The 22,730-nt window shown below is 45.7% G+C and overlaps 1 protein-coding gene across 1 annotated transcript; it reads right to left on the bottom strand.

Annotated features, from left to right (window-relative positions):
• Positions 1–6,940: 6,940 nt before the first annotated feature.
• Positions 6,941–21,818, bottom strand: LOC133442069 (zinc finger protein OZF-like). Its single transcript, XM_061719979.1, has 2 exons — positions 21,504–21,818; positions 6,941–9,134 (listed from the first exon to the last, which is right to left on the bottom strand). The coding sequence occupies exons 1-2, from the start codon at positions 21,756–21,758 to the stop codon at positions 7,926–7,928; spliced, it is 1,464 nt and encodes a 487-aa protein (XP_061575963.1). The 5' UTR covers positions 21,759–21,818; the 3' UTR covers positions 6,941–7,925.
• Positions 21,819–22,730: the final 912 nt, after the last annotated feature.

Below are 22,730 nucleotides of genomic sequence, written 5' to 3'. Positions count from 1 at the left end.
AGCAACGCACTCCACTTATGGCTGCACAGCCAGCGTATCAATCCCCCCAGATGGCAACTGCTGCATATTCTGCCATCCAGCCAGTATACCAGCTACCACCGCCAGCGCAGAACCAACAGCTGCAACTCTACCAGCCGCTGCCTCCACCTTCAACCCAGCCAGCCTATCAACTGGTGTCTCCCCCTGCTGGTTCCCCCCTGCAACAGCACGTGTCGGTTCTACAGGCTCAGTACAGCCCCCACTCTCAGTATACACCACTGCAGGTACCGTACACCGTCCAGTCGCCCAGACAGCCTGTTCCAGTACCTGAACTGCCTAAGCTGGTGCATGACAGCGAGAGAGAGTTTGCTGACTTAAAAATGGCGCTGGATCACCTGCTCAATCCGCACACTGAACTTTCTGAACATTACAAATACCGTGTGCTAATGGAACGCTTGGTCCTGGACGAAGCCAGGCTAATAGCTCAGTCATGCAGACACTATTTACAACCCTACAGCGCCGCCATGCAGGCTTTGCAGAGACAGTATGGGCAGCCACATCAGTTGGCACAAAGTGAGATTGCAGCCATCTTGAACTCTCCTGATCTCAAATCTGGGGATCCAAAGGCCTTCCAGAGCTTCGCCCTCAACGTTGATCTGCTAGTGGGGATGCTAACTTCATTGGAAGGGCAAAATGGGATGGAAGTGATGTCTACTGGTCATGTCGACCGGCTACTAAGCAAACTCCCCAGACACATGAGAGACAATTTCGTGGAGCATCTGCAGATCCAAGGGCGCCTCAGCACCAGCAGCCTGAACCCATACAACCTCAGAGACCTCGCAGAGTGGCTAAAGGTGAAGGCAGAAGCTCAGAGACTGTCCGCAAAGATGGCACAGCGCCACCGAACTGAAGGAGCGCAGCCTGCCAAGAGAGACAGATCTGTCCCTACTCCCCGGGCTCGGACTCAGCCTGTCTCTGTGTATCACGGTTCAGACCAGCCCAGATCAGCTGATATGTCTCGGCCAGCAGCAAAACAACAGACATTTAAAAGGATGTGTCTCTTCTGCAAGAGTACAGAGCACTACCTGTCACAGTGTCCAGATATTATTAAACGCTCAAAACAGGAAATCGAGAAGTGGATAGCAGAGGGCAAGCGCTGTCGCAGCTGTGGACGTACTAACCACGACCAAGAGAGCTGCACTTTAAAGAAACCATGCGGTGAGTGTCAGGAGATCCACCTGAGAGTGCTGCATGATCTCACCAGGCCGGGCCCCCATGTCTACCTCATCACACCGAAAGACTGCACCTCAGCTCCCCACTCGATGCAAGGAGGAAAAGTATACCTCAAGGTGGTGCCAATCATCATACGACATAGACGACGGGGCTGAACGCACCATAATACTTCCAGCTGCAGTTCGAGACCTGGGGCTCAGAGGCAGAGCGGAGTCCCTCACCCTGCGGACTGTTCGTCAGGATGTTGTTCACCTCACTGGAGCATCAGTTGACTTTCAGGTGGCCTCCCCAGCATCACCATCAGAACAGCATTTGGTCGAGAGGGCCTACACCGCAGGTCGGCTCAGCCTGACAGAACAATCCTATCCAGTAGCAGCGCTCCAGAGACGGTACCGCCACCTGCGAGGGTTACAACTGCAGAGCTTCAACAAGGTACAACCACTGCTGCTCATCGGTGCAGATTACACTCACCTGATTACTGCCACAGAACCCGTGAGGTTCGGCCCAAGGGGAGGACCCGTAGCCATCCGCACAGCACTCGGTTGGACGCTGCAGGGTCCAGATGGTTCACAGCCCCCCGCTGCATCATGCTACTACACCGCCTTCAAGCCAGCACCAGATGACATCTACCAACACGTCGAACGGCTCTGGCAGCTTGATGTGCTCCCATTCCGCAGTGAGCGGTTAGCAGTGCGGTCCCGCCTGGACCAGGAAGCGGTTGGTGTCCTGGAAGCACGCACTACGAGAGTGAAGGTTGGTGACACGCTTCGCTACGCTACACCTCTGCTCCGGGTAAAGGGTGCACCACCACTAAAGGCAGATGTTGAAGCAGTGATGCCAAAGCTACGCAGTACAGAGAGACGACTACTTAAAGACCCTGTCAAAGCTAAGATGTATGAAGCAGAGATCCAGAAGCTCATAGATGGTGGGTGTGTCACAAAGCTCCAAGAGGGAGAAGGAAACAGCTGCAGCGAGTCCTGGTTCATCCCTCATCACCTGGTCCATCACAATGGTAAACATCGCCTGGTCTTTGACTGTTCCTTTAACCATGGTGGTCTCTCCCTTAATGAGCAGCTCCTCCCAGGTCCAACCCTCGGACCATCTCTCATCGGGGTCCTCCTGCGGTTCCGCCAGCACGCTGTCGCCATCAGTGGAGACATCCGAGCCATGTTCCACCAGGTTCGGCTTCTACCGGAGGACCAGCCGCTGCTGAGGTTTGTTTGGAGAAACCTGCAGAGGGAGAAGGAGCCTGATGTCTACCAATGGCAAGTCCTGCCATTTGGTACCACGAGCAGCCCGTGTTGCGCAACATTTGCTCTGCAAAAGCACGTCAAAGAAAGTGCTGCAGGAAATGAAGACATCCTGCAGTCTGTCGAACAGGCTTTCTACGTGGACAATTGTCTTCAGAGCCTGTCAACGACTGGGTCAGCCAAGCTTCTGGTGGACAAGATGCGACGGTGTCTGGCTTCGGGAGGATTCGAGATTCGACAGTGGGCAAGTAACTTTTCATGTGTCATCTCCCATTTGCCTTCCAGTGCCAGATCTGAGAGCACGGAGCTGTGGCTGGCTGAGAAGAGTAACGATCTACAGGAGCCAGCTCTTGGTCTGCGGTGGTCCTGTCCATCGGATCGCCTCGGTTACAAGCCGAAACCTCCAGAGGGTGAGACCCCCACTATGCGTTACATATATAAAGTGCTCGCCCGCCAGTATGATCCGCTCGGGATCATTATCCCGTACACGACACGGGCCAAGATCCTCGTCCAGAGACTGTGGGCGAAGAAGAGGAGCTGGGATGACCCGAACCTCCCACCTGAGATCCTCCAGGCCTGGTCCAGCTGAGAGAGAGAACTCCCCGAGCTGGCCAACATCTCCATCCCTCGAACATATGCACCACTGGAGCTCGCTACTGACACCACTGAGTATACTCTCCATGTTTTCTGTGACTCATCTGAGCAGGCATACGGTTCAGTGGCGTACCTCACCACAAGAAGTGATGGTACCGTTCACGTCTCATTCGTTATGGCGAGGTCGAGGGTGGCCCCAAAGCGCCAGCAGTCGATGCCACGATTGGAGCTCTGTGCAGCGCTGACAGGAGCCCAGCTGTCCTCCCTCATCCACAAAGAACTCACCCTGTGTGTTGCCCAGACCTTCTTATGGACTGATTCCACAACAGTTCTCACCTGGCTAACATCTCAGTCGTGCAGGTTCAAGGTCTTCGTTGGGACCCGGGTTTCAGAGATCCAGGAATTGACGGCCTCACACACCTGGAGGTATGTGGATACAGCTAATAATCCAGCTGATGATCTCACACGTGGCAAGACGTTAGCTGAGCTGGCAGCACCAAATCGTTGGATCCAGGGACCAGCATTCCTTCGCCATCCACCAGATGAGTGGCCATCATATCCTAACACCACAGAGCCAGAGGACAGCAGTGAGGTAAAACAAAGTGTTTTTTGTGCTCTCACACAGACAAACTCACCACTCAATATCCCAGACATCTCCCAATTCAGCAGCTGGAGAGAGCTGGTTAAGGCTACTCAGCAGTCTCTTCACGGGGCGGCGGCTGACCCTGCATCGCCTCTGTATGACCTTCGAGATGCAGAAGTCCACCTGCTGAAGACCAGCCAAGCGGACTGCTTCCCCGACGAAATCAAATTCCTCAGAGCCGGCAGGCCCGTGAACCGCAGCAGCAGGCTGAGTATGCTCGCTCCAGAGTTAGACCCCACAACAGGTCTTATACGGGTTGGGGGACGCCTGCGTCGTTTAGGCAGCTGCAGCCCCACCGACATTCACCCAATACTGCTGGATCCACATCAGGCAGTTACCAGCCTCCTCATAAAAGAGACGGATGCTCAACTGCACCACCCGGGGCCTGACAGGGTGTTTGCGGAGATGAGGCGCTACTACTGGATTCTGCGGGGAAGGCAGGCTATTAAAAAGTATCAGAGAGCCTGCGCTGGTTGCATGAAGTGGAGAGGGAAGCCAGTGGTGCCAAGAATGGCAGACCTGCCCTCTGCGCGTCTGCGGCTGCTCAAGCCTCCCTTCTTCTCAACAGGCGTGGACTGCTTCGGGCCGTACATGGTTAAGGCTGGGAGGCGAAGTGAAAAGCGCTGGGGAATTATTTTCAAATGCCTCACGACGAGATGTATACATCTGGATCTGCTCACCAGCCTCGACTCAGATGCTTTCCTCCTAGCACTGAGACGGTTCATCGCACGGAGAGGCACCCCCTTTGAGATCCTCTCTGACCAGGGGACTAACTTCCGAGGCGCGGATAAGGAGCTGAAAGAGGCCTTCGCAGCGATGGAGTCACAGCTGCAGGAGAGGCTTGCAGAAAAGCAGATTAAGTTCTGTTTTAACCCACCAGCATCTCCCCACTTCGGCGGTGCCTGGGAGCGTGAGATTCAATCAGTTAAGAAATCCCTGCAGGTGGTCATAGGTGCACAAGTGCTCCAAGAAGAAGTTCTGCTCACGCTCCTCATCGAGGTGGAAGGCATCCTCAATGCCAAGCCGTTAGGATACGTATCCTCAGATGTGGCCGATCCAGACCCGGTGACGCCAAGCATGTTGTTGATGGGGCGGCAGGATGCCTTTCTCCCACAAGTCACCTATGCTCCTGACACCCTCACCAGAAGACGCTGGCGTCATTGCCAGATGATGGCGGACCACTTCTGGACACAGTTCATCAGGAACTACTTACCTACTCTCCAAACACGCCAGAGGTGGCGCCAACACGCAGATCATCTCCTGCTGGACACCTTTGTGATGATTGTCGATCCTCAGCTTCCACGTGCTCACTGGCCGATGGGGAAGGTGGTCAAGCTGAATGCAAGTGATGATGGATGCATCAGGACGGCTGAAGTCAGAGTGGGCGAGAAGACTTACCTGAGACCGGTGGCTCGGCTGGTCCAGATGTCAGCTCTTCCTGAAGATAATCCTACTTAAAGGACTCTTGGGGAGGGAATTTATGTTTGTTTCAAAATAGCCATGCTATTTAGGGGGCGGCTGTTATAAATTCCCTTATTAGTAAGCTGATACCAGAATATAAGCTGTTAATTTGTTAAATATAAAGCTGTTAATTTGCTAAATATAATTTATATTAATGTTTGATTTAAACAGGTTAGTATTATATTCAGGTATGTTTAGTTCAGTCTGTTTTGAGTCAGGCGATTATCGGGCAGCTAAGTTTAGGTTTGGGGTCCTCGGAACCTCGCGTGTGTGTGCTCAGAGTAAAATGTGTGTAACTCCCGACCGGCTGCAGAAAACTTTACATAAACAAAAGTCAAACGGAAAAACGGTGTCTTTATTCCCTAACCGGAGTACGTCCACGGGTGAAGAGTCCCAGCACATCAGTTTAAACATATAGTTCTTCAAAAGTGTGTGTGCTTGAGAGAGTGTAGGTGTATATATCTATGTGGCTACATGTGTATGTATGTGTGTGGGTATGAGTGTGTGTGTGAGTGTGGGTGTGTGTGTGTATGTGTGTATGTGTGTGTAAAAATCCTATCAAAGTTCCACCTGAAGTGTATGTATAGTGGGGGAGGGGGGGGGGGGGCAACCCCGCCACCCGCGAGACCAGGGGCTGACAAGGAAGAACCCGGAACCCAGGCCACCAGCAACCCCACAGAGGGGAGAAGTAGGACGGAGGGGCGCCTGGGTCACGGCGGCGGACCGTGACCCAGGCAATCCCCGGCCACCCGGTCCGGGCCGGACACGTGGCCAGGAGGCCTTCACCCTCCAGGCCAACGACCCCCACCCGGCGAGAGGCCAGCCTGCCCGGACAGACAGAGCCGCCCCGGCCCCCGACGTGGGCAGGAGCACCCGCCCCCACGAAAGTGGACCTCCAGGACCAGAGGGGCGGGGGGGACCGGAGACGGGCCCGGAGAGAGGGAACCCCCCAACAGGGCGACACCCGCGCGGGCCCGACAACGGATGGCCCCAGACCCAGGCATCCCATTCATTCATCCATTCACCTATCAGATATCTATACTAATAATAATATAATATACTAAACACAATAATGATAATAAAGATAATGATAATGATAATAATATAATAATAATATTAATAACCGGTTCTTTAATGTTTTTCTGTTCAGATGTAGTTATTGATATTTTATGATCTTGCTTTTATCTCGAGTAGTCTTCCCATACGGTCGTCATGGTGACAGATGTCCGACCTGTCAGCAGCTCCAGCTGAAAGCATCATGTTGGTCTGAACCGGAGCAGCTGGTCCAGTTCAGGGCAGAGATCCAGAAGAATCCTCTTGGTACCTAAACCAGCTGATGGTCCAGTCTTTGTCCTGGACCACTCGTTTGTAACTTACCTGGTGATGTGGGGACTGTCGTGTCCTTCACGTGTGGTCGTGAACTTATTGTTGACGTCATGTTTCCTCATATTCTGGACTTCAATGCATCACCAGTGAGTGTCGCCAACACACAAAACCTCAGAAATGTGTGTACGCCAGCCTTGATGTGTGCGTGAAGGACCGCAACTTTCAACGTTCAAATAACTTTTTGAACATCTGAAGTTATTTTTTTGCTATTCCTGGATTTTACTAAATATCCATATATGATCTTTTTAATAAATATGTTATGAAACATGATATATTCCTGTACGATTAACTTTTTTGACAAATCGTCCTCAAACCTTTTAGGCTTGACAAGTACAATCCAAAAAATTAATTGTGCCAAGGTTGGTGTTAATGAAGACTTCAGGTAAAAGGGTACTGAAATTTATTAAATGTACAGAAATTGCCAAAAACAGTGGATTTAACATCAAAATATCAAGAAATGTTAAAAGGGGCAAATTTAGCAAAGCATTCGAGGAATCGATCCTGAAAGTTCAGTTCTCAATGACAAATAGTTGATTACATATATAATACATACACAGGAGCTAGCCAGTCGGAGGAACATCTTCCTAGCTCAAATCTGGAACATGCAGTGACTGCTGGGTATTTCCTTCTTGGAGACTCTACTTATCCTTTGCGGGACTGGCTCTTGAAACCATTCCATGACACTGGACGACTGACAGCAGAACAGTCTGCGTTTAAGCACAAAGTCAACCGAGCACGAGTGGTTGTGGAAGATTAATTCAGCAGGTTGCCTTCTGTGATGTCCGACTGGTGAAATGAATGGTGATGACTTCCTGTCCACTGCATAATCTGTGTGAAAGTCATGGAAAGACTTATGAAACATCATAGGATGTACCTGCAGCAGCACCACTTCAGCCAGTGGTGGCAGTGGCTCGGGGTGGAGAGGAGGAAGGCAGAGATGTTAGAGATGCGCTAATGCAGTATTTGTGGAATAGTTCATACTATAGTTAGATTACATTCTGTATCTCAGAATGGTGTAACAATAAATATGTGCTTTTTGCAGATATATGGATTTTGTCCATCTATCCATTTCCATCCACTTGATGTGGGACTGCTTAGCGGGGGCAGCAGTCTGAGCAGAGATGTCCAGACTTCCCTCACCCCACACATTTCCTCCAGCTCTTCTGGAGGGATCGAGAGACGTTCCCAGGTCAGCCCAAAGACATTCCCTCCGGTGTGTCCTGGATCTTCTCCTGGTGGGACATGCCAGGAACACCTTCCCAGGAGGTGTCCAGGGGGCATCATATGATAGTCTTTCAAGTTTTGGAATGATGTCTGATTATTTTGCTTTTTGTGCTGAGGTTTTTTTTGCAATTCCACACTTCATACTGATCACATCTTTAGAGTTTATCACTCGTGTGAGTATGTTGATGTCTCTTTAGCTGACGTGATGTGGTAAAAGCTGCTCCACGCTGTTCACATCTGAACGGTTTAATTCCAGTGTGAATACGTTGGTGAGTCCTTAAATTACCTTGTTGGGTAAAAGCTGCTCCACACTGTTCACATCTGAACGGTTTATCTCCAGTGTGAATACGTTGGTGAGTGCTTAAACCACCTGACTCAGTAAAAGCTGCTCCACACTGATCACATCTGAACGGTTTATCTCCAGTGTGAATACGTTTGTGAGTCCTGAGATTACCTTGTTGGGTAAAAGCTGCTCCACACTGATCACAAGTGAACGGTTTATCTCCAGTGTGAATACGTTGGTGAGTCTTTAGACTACCTGATGTGGTAAAAGCTGCTCCACACTGTTCACATCTGAACGGTTTATCTCCAGTGTGAATACGTTGGTGAGTCATTAGACTACCTGATGTGGTAAAAGCTGCTCCACACTGTTCACATCTGAACGGTTTATCTCCAGTGTGAATACGTTGGTGAGTGCTTAAACCACCTGACTCAGTAAAAGCTGTTCCACACTGATCACAAGTGAACGGTTTTTCTCCAGTGTGAATACGTTTGTGAGTCCTGAGATTACCTTGTTGGGTAAAAGCTGCTCCACACTGATCACAAGTGAACGGTTTATCTCCAGTGTGAATACGTTGGTGAATATTTAGATAACTTGATGTGGTAAAAGCTGCTCCACACTGATCACAAGTGAACGGTTTATCTCCAGTGTGAATACGTTGGTGAATCTTTAGACTATCTCGTCTGGTAAAAGCTGCTCCACACTGATCACAAGTGAACGGTTTATCTCCAGTGTGAATACGTTGGTGAATCTTTAGATAACTTTTAGTGGTAAAAGCTGCTCCACACTGATCACAAGTGAACGATTTATCTCCAGTGTGAATACGTTGGTGAATCTTTAGACTATCTCGTCTGGTAAAAGCTGCTCCACACTGATCACAAGTGAACGGTTTATCTCCAGTGTGAATACGTTGGTGAGTCATTAGACTACCTTGTTGGGTAAAAGCTGCTCCACACTGATCACAAGTGAACGGTTTATCTCCAGTGTGAATCATCTTATGTGTTCTCAGACCTGATGAAGTGGTGAGGACTTTCTTGCAGTGATCACAACGATAACTTGTGGGTCTCTCTTTGCCTTTATGTTTCTGTAAGGACAGAGAAGAAGAAGAATTAAATCATCTTGTTGGCTGACTCTCAAAAGCTTTTCAGTTTCTATTGATCAAAAGTGTAAATGGTTAAAGCTACTAACACGAAAACCATCGAAATAGTTAATTAATAGGGATGGGTATTAATAAGATGTTCCAACCATTTTTTATCCTGCTTAACGATTCGGTTTTTATCGATTCCCTTATCAATTCTCATTTGGGAAAAAAGAGACAACAAAAAGATGATTATCATCACCAATATAAAATAAATATTCTCCTATAGAAATGAACAAATACAACATGCATCATTCTCTGGCAATTCCACGATTCCAAAATGTTTCTAAAAAGAAAAAAAAAGAAAATAAATAAATTAATAAAATTGTCCTTTTTAAAAGATATATGAACTGAGCAGTCAAAAATAAAGCCAGTGAGCCAGTGACAAATACAACCAAGGCAGAGTTCTCCTCCTGCACGGTGTAGTGTTGCTGTAGCTTTTTTCAGGACGGGTAAAATCTCACCATAGGTCGCACTTTTGTCATTGGAGACTGCTAATTTAAAGGTGTAATGCTTTTGCATGAGCAGCACAAACTCCTCTGCTCTTCTTAAGTCCTCATTTTATCAAGGAGCGGCATGTGTTGGGGTGGCTCTGAGGGGTAACATACACAACTTCAATATTTAAGTACTATTGTGCTTTTCATTTGATCATGATCTAATAATTTACATGCAAACATTTCTATGTTGCCTGCAATATAAAGTATCTTACTCAGCACGTTTTGCTTCTCCCTAAGGACCACTTTTGCCAGTGTGGGACCTCTTCATCCATACAAATCACCAAGCGAATTCTTGCTGGCCAGTTGGAAATTGCAGTGCAGTTATACAGCTTCCTGTCCTCGTATAGATTTATTGTTGACCAGTTTAACATTTTTTTTTGTTTTGTTTTTTTATAAAGTAATATTTGTTCTCTAGACTTGTAAAGTCTAGAACTATTTCTTCAAACTTTTGACCGCCAATGCCAAGCCTCAAAAAACCCACTGAAGGAAGTCATGAGGAACCTTTTGGGGTGAAGTTTGCCAGAAACTTTGGAATTTCAAGATTCCACCAACAGGGCAAGGAAAAAAACACCCCATGGTCAGCGTTTTTAGATACAACCCCATTATCATCACTGGATGATTAATGTTTGTTGAACCCTTTTTGACCTACCATAGAACAAGTCCATCTAAGCATATTTTTACATTTTTGCATAGGATACTGCCATTTTATTGAGTATTTTTATTTCCTATACATCAAAACAACCCATATAAGCCAATTTTAATAATCTGTATGTTGCAATTGAGGAGGAGTTATGGGGAGGGAAAAGGACTCGGGAGGAATTATCGAGGGGTCCTACCTAACGTGACAGCCCACTGTCTGTTTGGTTGGTCTTGCTGGCTTCACCACCATCAGAAGAGTTGACTGATGCAGGAGATAGAGCAGGTGGCAGATCAATGCTGAATAACAGGATTTACATAGCGACTTTGCCACAAATCATGTTGCACAAATATAACCAGCAGGCTCCTTTGCCACTCCTGCTGTTGTGTTTGTTGAACGCAAATAACTTCTTTATGTGTTTGTTAAGTTGTGACCCGAGAGTCATGTTATACAAAGGTCTGTCATTTTAGTAGGCAGTTGCAGTTGACAGCTCTGCAATATGCTGATTTATGACTTTGTGGATGAGAACCTTGCAGACATCACTGTCTTGTCATTAATGAATCACTCCCCCGACCCACCACCCTGTGTTAGTTCAGTGTAAAAAGGACAGGTGACAACATAGATTCCAGCATTAAAAGTTGGATATTTACCAATTTAAGAAGAATTATAAATGGTAATGGCTTTTTTTTTTTTTTTTTTTACTTGGTACATTAATAGTTGTTGGGCGTCGCCCATGTGCCCCTGTGAACTCTGAATTTATAAATGATTATGTATTCATGATAGGGTGAACATTTTCAGAACAGTAAAGGCCGAAAGCTATAGTCAGTTTTATGACCCCCTGCTGCCAACTTCTGGTCATCTCGGCCCGGCCCGAGATAGCAAGTTTATGACCCCTAGAGGGGGGGTCAAAACAGATCAAAGCAAGCAAGGAAAGTTTCTGCCAGGGAAACAGACTCCCTGGGGATTTACGACACCCCCTGGGGGGGAGCCGGATGCAGCGGAGCCCGAAAACCAGACCTCAAAATGGTACTGCTTCTTTGAACCCCCCCTTTCCCGCTTTAATGTGCCTCTTTGAACAGGCCGCCGTTGCCTGAACTACAACCCCCAGCATGCCTTGCGTGGGGGGGGGGGTGGCGCCTACAAGCGGCGCGCATCCAATCGCAATGAGGCACCGATGACGTCACCGCAGCGCGCGTAGGATCAAAACGCAGCGCTGCGCGTTCATCTCTCTCTTCTTCCTTCATCAACCGGTGGGTTAGCACGTCCTTTTGGCTCCGGGCCAAAGGGACCGCGACCTCCCCCCCCCCCTAAAGGGGGGGACAAGAGGAGAGGTCTGCAGCGTGGTCTGGCCGCAGGATCCGAGGACCCACGGCGCGCGCCGCTTCCCTCTCTCCTTTTTCCTCTCTCTTCCGATCAACCTCTCTTACTGCAGCAGGACGTTTGGCTCCGGGCCAAGGTCCCATCTGCCTTTCTCCCCCCGGCTGGGGGGAGATGTAAGGCCCCCATCGGGCCGCTCCGTTGGACCTGCAGCCCGTTGAAGCCGCGGAGCCGCTCCCATTAACTCGGTCTCAACTTTTCATCCGGAGCTCCGCCTCCTGCTTCACGTGTCCCCGGTCCCTGGGAGCTGAAAAGGGGGGGAAAGCCGCTTCGAAGCTCGGCCCCGGCCCAGGGTGAGACCCGTTCCTCTGTTCTAACCTCTCTCTCTGCTCTTAAACTTCACCTGAAAGGACCTGTGGCCAGCCTGCCCCGCGCAGAACCGAGACGCATCCCGCCGCCCCGTCCCGGGGCCACGCGCTCACTCAGCCCGACGGGCACCCGCACTCTGAAGAAGTGGACCGGCCCCGCGCGCACCCGAGACGACGTGATAGCCTCCGGACCGGGGGGGGGAGCGCCGGCTGCTTCAGCTGTACCCCCCGTCCTCTCGTGATTCCAGAGTCAGGAGGAGGAGCGGGAGAGGCGGGAGGACTCTTGGATCGGACTCCGACCAAAGACCCGGCAGGAACCCCTGATCGGCACCCGGAGACCCGAGGAGGCGTGAGGTTTTGAGACCTGGGTGTATGAGTTTAACTGGGAGTGTTACAGAGCTAAATCTGTGTTCAGAGCTGAGATTACATCAGCATTATTATCATGACTGTTGTCATTAATTTGTAGTCACTACTTTCTGCTAGTCATTCATGTTTTAAAGCGCTGTTTTCTGCCGTAGTCACGTTTTAAACACCGGGATCACCGTCCGTTCTAATTGCACGTGGCGTGGTTACAACTCCGCCATCTTTAAAAGACCACAGGAGCCCCGTTTGAACTGTAGATGTTCTGTATCTTTGTTATTATTGCTTGATTTCTTTTTTTTTATTCCATGCATTTAACTTCCATTTCATTTTATTGATTGTTGTTTTTCTAGTTAGGTAATGGTTTTGTAATAAGGTAGTTCGCCATCGGGATTTATTGGGTATTTATTTACCATCTTTTGATACCCGTATGTAAATAAATCCTGATTGATTCTTAATGAGTGGTTGTTGTTATTTCATGCAAGATTTGGTCACAAATTGATTTGTTTAAGCAGAGCCTAGTGCTCGAATTTCACCCTTCAATTACTGTATTAGGCATAAACCTTAAAATCACATGAGACTGATTTTCTGCTGTTTAGTTATCACAATTCCTCCGGTGTAAGGCCCGGCGGTGGTGCCCCGACGAGAATTATTATCCTTTGATAATTCAATTTGATAAATAGTCAACTTTATTAATAATTATTAATAATATTCATTAATAGCCTTGGATAACTAATCAGCTTAGCTCCCTGAGTTGCACAACATAATGATGCCGCCCGTGTGAGGCTCTCGATAACAATATTTGTGACCAAGTTTGTATGAAATAATTGAACATTAATTGTCATCAGAAGAAAATATTTTTATTTTTATTCCCCTCATTATCTGATTCCTACGGTTATTTTAAAAACCTCCCTGTTCTGATGGCAACCTCGCTTCACTAAGGGTTGGTTGCTTTGTTAAATTCTTTAAGTTTATTAACTTGAACTTTTATTTTTATCACTACCTTTATTAATCCGTTTGATTGATTTTCCTCTGCAACCTTGCTTCACTGAAGTTAATGGTTGGTTTTGCTTCAAGTTCTTTAAATTCTATTAATAGAACTTTGTCGGGATTACCCCATGTGAGTTATTATTCTTCTCAGATTAACCTCTACCGGGTTTTATTGAGTTGAATATTTAATTTAAAGTTATTTAAAGATTCCTCCTTTCTAATTCACTTTATGAATTCCTTTCAGTTGGTTCTTGCTTCTAAGGTTATAACCAATACCCCAGTCTCTCAGGGTTCGTTTATCGGTTTAATTTCTTCTAATCTGGGTGATAACGTGAGCTGACTTCGTTAATAAGTGTAATCTCTTGCCAGAATCCCAAGCGAAGCGCTGGTGTCTGGATTGTGAGCTGTGGTGTGGTTATTAATGGCAGAGAGCTCATCGCAGTGGACGGAGAACCAGCAGAGGTGGACAGGCTGATGGAGATGGACCGACAGGCAAGTCTGTTCTTAGGCTGGACCCAAAAAAAAGTGGTGAGCCCGGTCGCTCCTCCCCTGAGCCCCCTGGTCAGACGCCACCGTGAGTAAGCCAAAAATTAATTACCCAAAAGGAGCTGCGGCCCTTCCCAGTTTTCACTGTTACTGACGCTGAAGAAGCAGCTCAGCGTTTTCTTAAAGTAAACCAGAGATTAACAGCCGAGGCGCAGACGCCGCACCTCAGAGCGAGGGGGGTCCCACGTTTGACCTTTTTAGCAAAAGAACACTGAACAGCTGCATTACCTTTTATGCAGCGGCCCCCTCACAATTTTTCTGACCCAGAAGGGGAAGTCCGCTCCACACCTGGAAGGGGGGTAGGATACCTTGGGGCGTTAAAGAAAAATTCACGCCTACACACAACTTCCAGGCTTTCACAGCCAAACACAAGTTAATGTGTGTTTTTGGTCGCCTAGCAATTAATCACAGAAGGGTTAAATTGTTAGCTTTTGTTTTAGGTACAGTATACATACTGAAACCTAACTAACCTCTCCTTTTATCTTTCGTTTACCGCACTGTAAGAGTGACGTCACTGTGTTATGTAAATGAATTGTGTTATTGCTTTGAATATGTTTTTCTTTTCATATTTTTGTGCATAACTCGCCTAGTGGACTAACCAGGCCAGCCTCACGCCTTCAGTCGGATTTGATGATCACATGGACTTGGACCGTTTGTTTTAGCTCCGACGCGGACCCTGCAGTCCTTCATCGAATCTAAATGGGGGGATGTTGGGCGTCGCCCATGTGCCCCTGTGAACTCTGAATTTATAAATGATTATGTATTCATGATTGGGTGAACATTTTCAGAATAGTAAAGGCCGAAAGCTATAGTCAGTTTTATGACCCCCTGCTGCCAACTTCTGGTCATCTCGGCCCGGCCCGAAATAGCAAGTTTATGACCCCTAGAGGGGGGGTCAAAACAGATCAAAGCAAGCAAGGAAAGTTTCTGCCAGGGAAACAGACTCCCTGGGGATTTACGACACCCCCTGGGGGGGAGCCGGATGCAGCGGAGCCCGAAAACCAGACCTCAAAATGGTACTGCTTCTTTGAACCCCCCCTTTCCCGCTTTAATGTGCCTCTTTGAACAGGCCGCCGTTGCCTGAACTACAACCCCCAGCATGCCTTGCGTGGGGGGGGGTGGCGCCTACAAGCGGCGCGCATCCAATCGCAATGAGGCACCGATGACGTCACCGCAGCGCGCGTAGGATCAAAACGCAGCGCTGCGCGTTCATCTCTCTCTTCTTCCGCTCCCATTAACTCGGTCTCAACTTTTCATCCGGAGCTCCGACTCCTGCTTCACGTGTCCCCGGTCCCTGGGAGCTGAAAAGGGGGGGAGAGCCGCTTCGAAGCTCGGCCCCGGCCCAGGGTGAGACCCGTTCCTCTGTTCTAACCTCTCTCTCTGCTCTTAAACTTCACCTGAAAGGACCTGTGGCCAGCCTGCCCCGCGCAGAACCGAGACGCATCCCGCCGCCCCGTCCCGGGGCCACGCGCTCACTCAGCCCGACGGGCACCCGCACTCTGAAGAAGTGCGGGTGCCCGAGACGACGTGATAGCCTCCGGACCGGGGGGGGGAGCGCCGGCTGCTTCAGCTGTACCCCCCGTCCTCTCGTGATTCCAGAGTCAGGAGGAGGAGCGGGAGAGGCGGGAGGACTCTTGGATCGGACTCCGACCAAAGACCCGGCAGGAACCCCTGATCGGCACCCGGAGACCCGAGGAGGCGTGAGGTTTTGAGACCTGGGTGTATGAGTTTAACTGGGAGTGTTACAGAGCTAAATCTGTGTTCAGAGCTGAGATTACATCAGCATTATTATCATGACTGTTGTCATTAATTTGTAGTCACTACTTTCTGCTAGTCATTCATGTTTTAAAGCGCTGTTTTCTGCCGTAGTCACGTTTTAAACACCGGGATCACCGTCCGTTCTAATTGCACGTGGCGTGGTTACAACTCCGCCATCTTTAAAAGACCACAGGAGCCCCGTTTGAACTGTAGATGTTCTGTATCTTTGTTATTATTGCTTGATTTCTTTTTTTTTATTCCATGCATTTAACTTCCATTTCATTTTATTGATTGTTGTTTTTCTAGTTAGGTAATGGTTTTGTAATAAGGTAGTTCGCCATCGGGATTTATTGGGTATTTATTTACCATCTTTTGATACCCGTATGTAAATAAATCCTGATTGATTCTTAATGAGTGGTTGTTGTTACTTCATGCAAGATTTGGTCACACATTGATTTGTTTAAGCAGAGCCTAGTGCTCGAATTTCACCCTTCAATTACTGTATTAGGCATAAACCTTAAAATCATATGAGACTGATTTTCTGCTGTTTAGTTATCACAATTCCTCCGGTGTAAGGCCCGGCGGTGGTGCCCCGACGAGAATTATTATCCTTTGATAATTCAATTTGATAAATAGTCAACTTTATTAATAATTATTAATAATATTCATTAATAGCCTTGGGTAACTAATCAGCTTAGCTCCCTGAGTTGCACAACATAGTAGTAGGTGACCTTTGGCCTTTGAATAGTGAAATGAATGTCTAATGCCTTATTGAGGATTAATGTAATCATTATTATCTGTAAAGTATGATGGAAATTTACCAATGACACCTATGTAACCACTTCAGATTAGTCATGTTGATCATACAGGACAGAAGCAGCTGTTCCGTGAGCACAGAAGAGAAACTTATTTGGTACATTTACTGGGTATAGTCTGCCCCTGCCTCCTGCTGAGGCATAGGATGCTCATAATCTGAAAACAAAGATAGTGATAAAATGCAGGGTTACGTGACACCCCAAAGACATTCTGTCTCAGACAGACATGTGTAATCTAACTCTATATAACATAACATAGACGCACAAAGAGCCTCCCTTTATTCTCCGTACACCCTGTGACCCTTTCCTTTTGCATGCATTAGAAATAAATGTGTTTTGCTTTTAACCTGGATGTCTCACTCTTCTTGATAACCAGAATTTCCACAAAAAAAACCAAAGTGACCATAAACGTTTATGAACTCATTCATGAAACATGAGCAGAATAGATTTATGGGTAAAATCAGCAGAGGAAAATCTCCTCACTTTGTTTTGCTGAAATGTTCGTAGTTCTAAACTTTTCATTGGTGTTAACAAAATCTACTCCTGCCTCTGACCATGTGCAGAGCTTTTGGAAATGACAGGTTCACATAAATACTGGTGTCAGCCTTGGACTTTACAGCGTGAAGCACGGTTATTTTTACACTATACTTATAAACCACATATTAAACATGATAATACATTCAAAACATAACATCTACCCATATTCCTCTGCTTATCCGTGGTTGGTTCGCAGAGCAGTAGCATAAGCGGGAAAGCCAAGACTTTTGACTTCCTAGCCACTTTGTCAAGCTCATCTAAGGGCGACCCAAGACATTCCAGGACATTTGAGAGACAGATTCCCTCCATTGGTCCTGGGTCTCCAAGGAGACGTCGAGGAAGCTCCACATCTGATGCTCGGAGTACCTTGTGTAACACTCTACCTCATAGAGGAAATATTTCCAACAAATAAGGCTTCTTTCTTCATTCTGAGAAAGTTATTGTATGTGATACGTGTAGCTGTTATGAACAAACAGAAAAATTATCACAGGACAAGGACTTAAAGTTTGTCACCCAATATCTATTTTCACCATATATTTACAAATAAACAATAAATAAACCTTCCCATCACCAACCAACCCATTAGCAGGATGTCAGTAATTTTCTGAATATCCTCCAGTTCCGTGATTCCCAACCCCCGGTCCCCGGACCGGTACCGGGCCGTAGAGCCGTTACTACTGGGCCGTGAAATGGCTTGTGTTCCGATCATGATTAGGGCTGCAACGATTCGTCGACGTTGTCGACAATAAGCGATAATCAAAATTGTCGGCAATTGTCACCAGACGTTTTTTTCCCAATGGAGTGAGGCATCTCACTTCACTTCACCTCATACAATCTCTGCCGAGAGCCGCGCTGCACGACAGCTCAGCCCAGCTTTTTTTTTTTTCTTTTTGTGTCTCAGCGCAGCTGCGGGTAACAAAACTTCAAAAGTTCAGGAGCATTTGAGCCTGGATACGGTGAATAAAAAGAAGACTTGCACGTTTGTAATGCACGAGCATTTGAAGAGAAAAAGCACCTAGGAACAGTTGAACGAAACGGACTCGCCTTGGTAAGATATTAAGCGTATTTTGGCTTTAAAAGAGAGCTTTAACGTTATGCCTGACTGTGCCTGACAAAAGTATTTTAAATTAAATGCATGCAGACCGATGAAGAGCCACCATGGACCCCTTTCTGCAAAAGAAACAGACGTGTTCCCGTGTTGTGCCAAAAAGTGATTGCCTGCCAGAATCTGATTGCGGCCGCGGGAGCGCGCACAGCAGCCCGTTGAGGGATAACAGCCCATTGAGCGCGGATTAAACGGTCATAATATGCAGATACACACACCTGTACGTCCGCAATTATAGCAAAGGTATGTGTCTTAGAAAGTGTAACGTTTGTTGTTACGTAATTATCACATCTGTGCCCAAAAGAAGTGTAGTTTGTAGCGAAATCAGCCGTGACAATGACGTGATAGACATGTCTCTATGTGCTTGGTATGTCTGATGCCTTTGTTTAGCCCTGTCTTTGGAAATAAGACTATAATGAATGTGATTTATGGGTGCGTTTTCAATAAAGAATTGATCACTTTTGCAATATGTCTGCATTTTTTTTTAATCTGATCTGGGCTCTACGTAGTATTTCCTCCCATGTTTGGATGTGCTTTGTACATCTAATATTATTGTTTATGCCTACTATAAAAAAACGGACAGTTTTTACCTGCCAAAAATTGATTGAAGGCAAAATACAGTTGATGAAAAGTTGTTTCTGCCTAAATATGACTTGATCTCATCCTTGAGCTTCATATATAAATACTAGAGCTCACAGGACATCTTTTAACTCTTTTAAAGGAGCATTACAACACAAAATATGCATTTTATTTACATTTGTATGAACAGCAGCAAAGTTGAATAAAATATCTATTTTTCATTGAAGTACCCATCTTTCTCGTGTTTATTATCATTTGCCACATAATTAAAGCAACCTCATACTAAATTTAAGAAAACAATTTTTGCATTTTTTTGTCATATAATTTCATCCAAAACTTGTATAAATCGAAATGTGTTTCTTTGAGTGGCAGCCCTGTCATGGCTTGGCGGACAATAAGTTCTGGTACCCGACCGGACTGAACAGCACCATGCACAGGTGCTGTATGCAGGTTAGGTTCAGTCAGCTGCAGAGATGAGCGGACCTCAGCAAACCTCCATGAGCCGTTTCTTTACTGGTTGTTCGAGTAAAAGAAATGGTGATGAACAAGTGGAAAATCCTACCAAAAAGAAAAGCAAAAGCTTTAATTGCAAGTACGACATTATGTATATAAAATACGGATTTGTTGCAACGGGCGATTTGGAGGCGCCAAACCCACTATGTATTTTATGTGGAGAAACGCTTGCCAACGAAGCAAAAGAAACCATCCAAGCTTCAAAGACTTAAATACAAAACATCCTTCTCTCAAAGACAAACCAGTGGATTTTTTCGAAAGGAAAAAACGTGAGTTAGATTTGCAGAAGCAAGTTTTCAACCAGATACCTGGTTGCCAGGTGTGATAAGTGAAGCTTGGACACACAGATACCTGGTTGCCAGGTGTGATCTTGAGTTTGAACGAAAACAGCGTATTTTACGCACGTCATAGTTTTATAAAACGCTGTTCTTTACAGTGTTTTTTGTGCTCAAAACGGCGCTTTTTATACCCTTTTGTTCATAGACATATAAACGTAGACGCCCCATGGAGCTGCTGCGATACGTCAACGTCGCCGCCATATTGGATGTTCAAGACTGCTCTGTAAACTAATACAAGTAAATGGACTTATTTTCATAAAGTGCCTTTCTATAAAGAAATGTACGTTTTACGTCTCATTTATTCATTCACAGACGCAATAATATACTTGGGAAACAGTTAGACACCAAATATAATATATATAATTTTCTCAATGGCAAAAATAAGAACTTTATTGATCCCACATAGGAGTAATTCATGTTATATCAGCTATAGAGAACAAGGTAGTGCCGAAAAACAATATATATATATATATATATGTATATATATATATATATATATATATATATATATATATATATATATATATATATATATATATATATGTATGTATATATATATATATATATATATATATATATATATATCTCCCCTCACAAAAATAAGAAAAATAGAGAAACATATTTTCTCATCAATAAAGCATATTTTACATAAAGATATTTCAAATTTTCAAGTAACAAAATAACATATTTGAATCATTTTTGAGATTTTTATTTAGTGATATTTTAGTGTTATTTTATTGTCTGAAAAATGATTCAAATGTTATTTTATTGTCTGAAAAATGGTTCAAATATGTTATTCTGTCATTTGAAAAATTTTAAATTTGTTTTGTTGATGAGAAAATATGTTTCTCTATTTTTATTATTTTTGTGAGGGGGATATATATTGTTTTTCGGCACTACCTTGTTCTCTATAGCTGATATAACATGAATTACTCCTATGTGGGATCAATAAAGTTCTTATTTTTGCCATCTGAGAAAATTAAATATATTATATTTGGTGTCTAACTGTTTCCCACGTATATTAGTGCGTGTATGAATGAATAAATGAGACGTAAAACGTACATTTCTTTGTAGAAAGGCATTTTATGAAAATAAGTCAATTTTCTTGTATTAGTTTACAGCGCAGTCTTGCCACATCCAATATGGCGGCGACGTTGACGTATCGCAGCAGCTCCATGGGGCGTCTACGTTTATATGTCTATGTTTTTGTTCGGCAGCGCATTCATTCAAGCCCGGTTTTTGGCCGTTATGGCTTGCCATACTTTTAGTGGCGTTCATGGACAGCAGAAAACGCCGGTTTTTACGCCACTCGTTTAAAACGCGGCCTTTTACGGCGGGTTTTCTGCTCATAATGGCATCTCCTCCGACTTTAACCCGCCGGCGGCGTCTCCCTCCCGGGATAGGAGCTCCAACAAACCCCGCTGCTCTGGAGATGTTGCTGCTACTCGGTTGTAGAACCAACCAGATGTTTCCAGAACTGCAGACACTCACGAGTTGGTGGAGACTTTAGATTATGTGTTTTAACTTTAGATCGTGTGTTTTAACTTTAGATTATGTGTTTTAACTTTAGATTGTGTGTTTTAACTTTAGATCGTGTGTTTTAACTTTAGATCGTGTGTTTTAACTTTAGATTGTGTGTTTTAACTTTAGATTGTGTGTTTTAACTTTAGATTGTGTGTTTTAACTTTAGATTGTGTGTTTTAACTTTAGATTGTGTGTTTTAACTTTAGATTGTGTGTTCCAACACCACAATAAAACTCCACCAGAACCAGCAGCATCTCCAACTGCTGCGTCCGTGTCGCCGCCACATTCACATATTCAGACGGAAACACGTTTCAAAGTCTCCGAGGAAGATCACGTGTTTGTGTTTTCTGCGGTTCCGTTCAAAGTTACGGACACGGAATCAAATAAAGTGTTTGGATCAGAATCAGCAGAACCTGGACCTGAACACTGACCTGCAGACCAGCAGAGGAAGATCCCGCTTTGGTCCTGATGCTGGACTCCTGGTCCTGGTTCTGATCCCGGTCCATCTCCGAGTCCTGGTTCTGATCCCGGTCCATCTCCGAGTCCTGGTTCTGATCCCGGTCCATCTCCGAGTCCTGGTTCTGATCCCGGTCCATCTCCGAGTCCTGGTTCTGATCCCGGTCCATCTCCGAGTCCTGGTTCTGATCCCGGTCCATCTCCGAGTCCTGGTTCTGATCCCGGTCCATCTCCAGTCCTGGTTCTGCTCCGTTCTCGTTTAGTTCTGATCCTGCAGATCTTCAATCTAAAAGTTCGTCTGCAAAAACTGTGATGACGCAACCCGGAACCACGTGACCTCTTTAAAAAACTTTATTAGCAAATGTTGCTAAACAAACACCAACAAGGTTTACAATAGTGTGGAACAAACATACAATGATGGAGTAAATTATACAAATATCTAGTATGAATAAGAAGTCATAATAATAATAATAAAGATGAGTAAGTAAATAAATAGAAGAGAATAAATACATAAATAAATAAAACAGGTATGAGGAATAGAATTAGATTCATAGAAAACAATAAGGAAAGGTCAAGACAGATAGTTGATTAAAAATATATTGCTTTTTTTGTTGTTTATCAAATAAAGAGATTTAATGAGAGAATTTAATTCTAGTAGAAAAGGGGCAAATTTAGGAGTAGCACGAGCAAATTTTTGTTTGTGAATAAAGAATTTAGCGTAAATAATGATACATTTCAATAGGTGTTCAAGAGCATGATCTTTAGGATAATTGTCAAAGGGGTGGTTCTTAATAAGTTCGTTCTTCGTGGGTGAGCAGCGCTTAGTAACCCACAAACAGCAGGGGTGCAGCAACAAACATTTATTGCGCAAAGACTGTTATAAAATCAGGGGTGGGGAAAATGTCACTAAAAATGGGAGAACTGTTCTTAAAATGGCCAATCCATAAAAGGTTAAAAGGTTAAAAGATGAACAGTCTCAGTCATTCCGTTCCGGGCTCACTGTCCTCTAGCGCCCCCTCTGGAAGCATCGGCAGTCAGGCCCACGCCAACAGGGATCCCCGGTCCGAGTCCGCCGGGGGCTCCCCAACCACCTGGGCCCCCATGGGCCTCGGTACATCAGTCCATCCTCCTCAGCTCTGCCCATTCTCCGTCCAGCCACCACAGTCCCTTCTCCGTCCAGCCACCACAGTCCCTTCTCCGTC

Source organism: Cololabis saira, chromosome 4, assembly GCF_033807715.1.
Source record: "Cololabis saira isolate AMF1-May2022 chromosome 4, fColSai1.1, whole genome shotgun sequence".
Lineage (NCBI taxonomy): Eukaryota > Metazoa > Chordata > Actinopteri > Beloniformes > Belonidae > Cololabis > Cololabis saira.
Note: the sequence above shows the minus strand (reverse complement) of the source record. Positions and strands in the feature narration are given on the sequence as shown.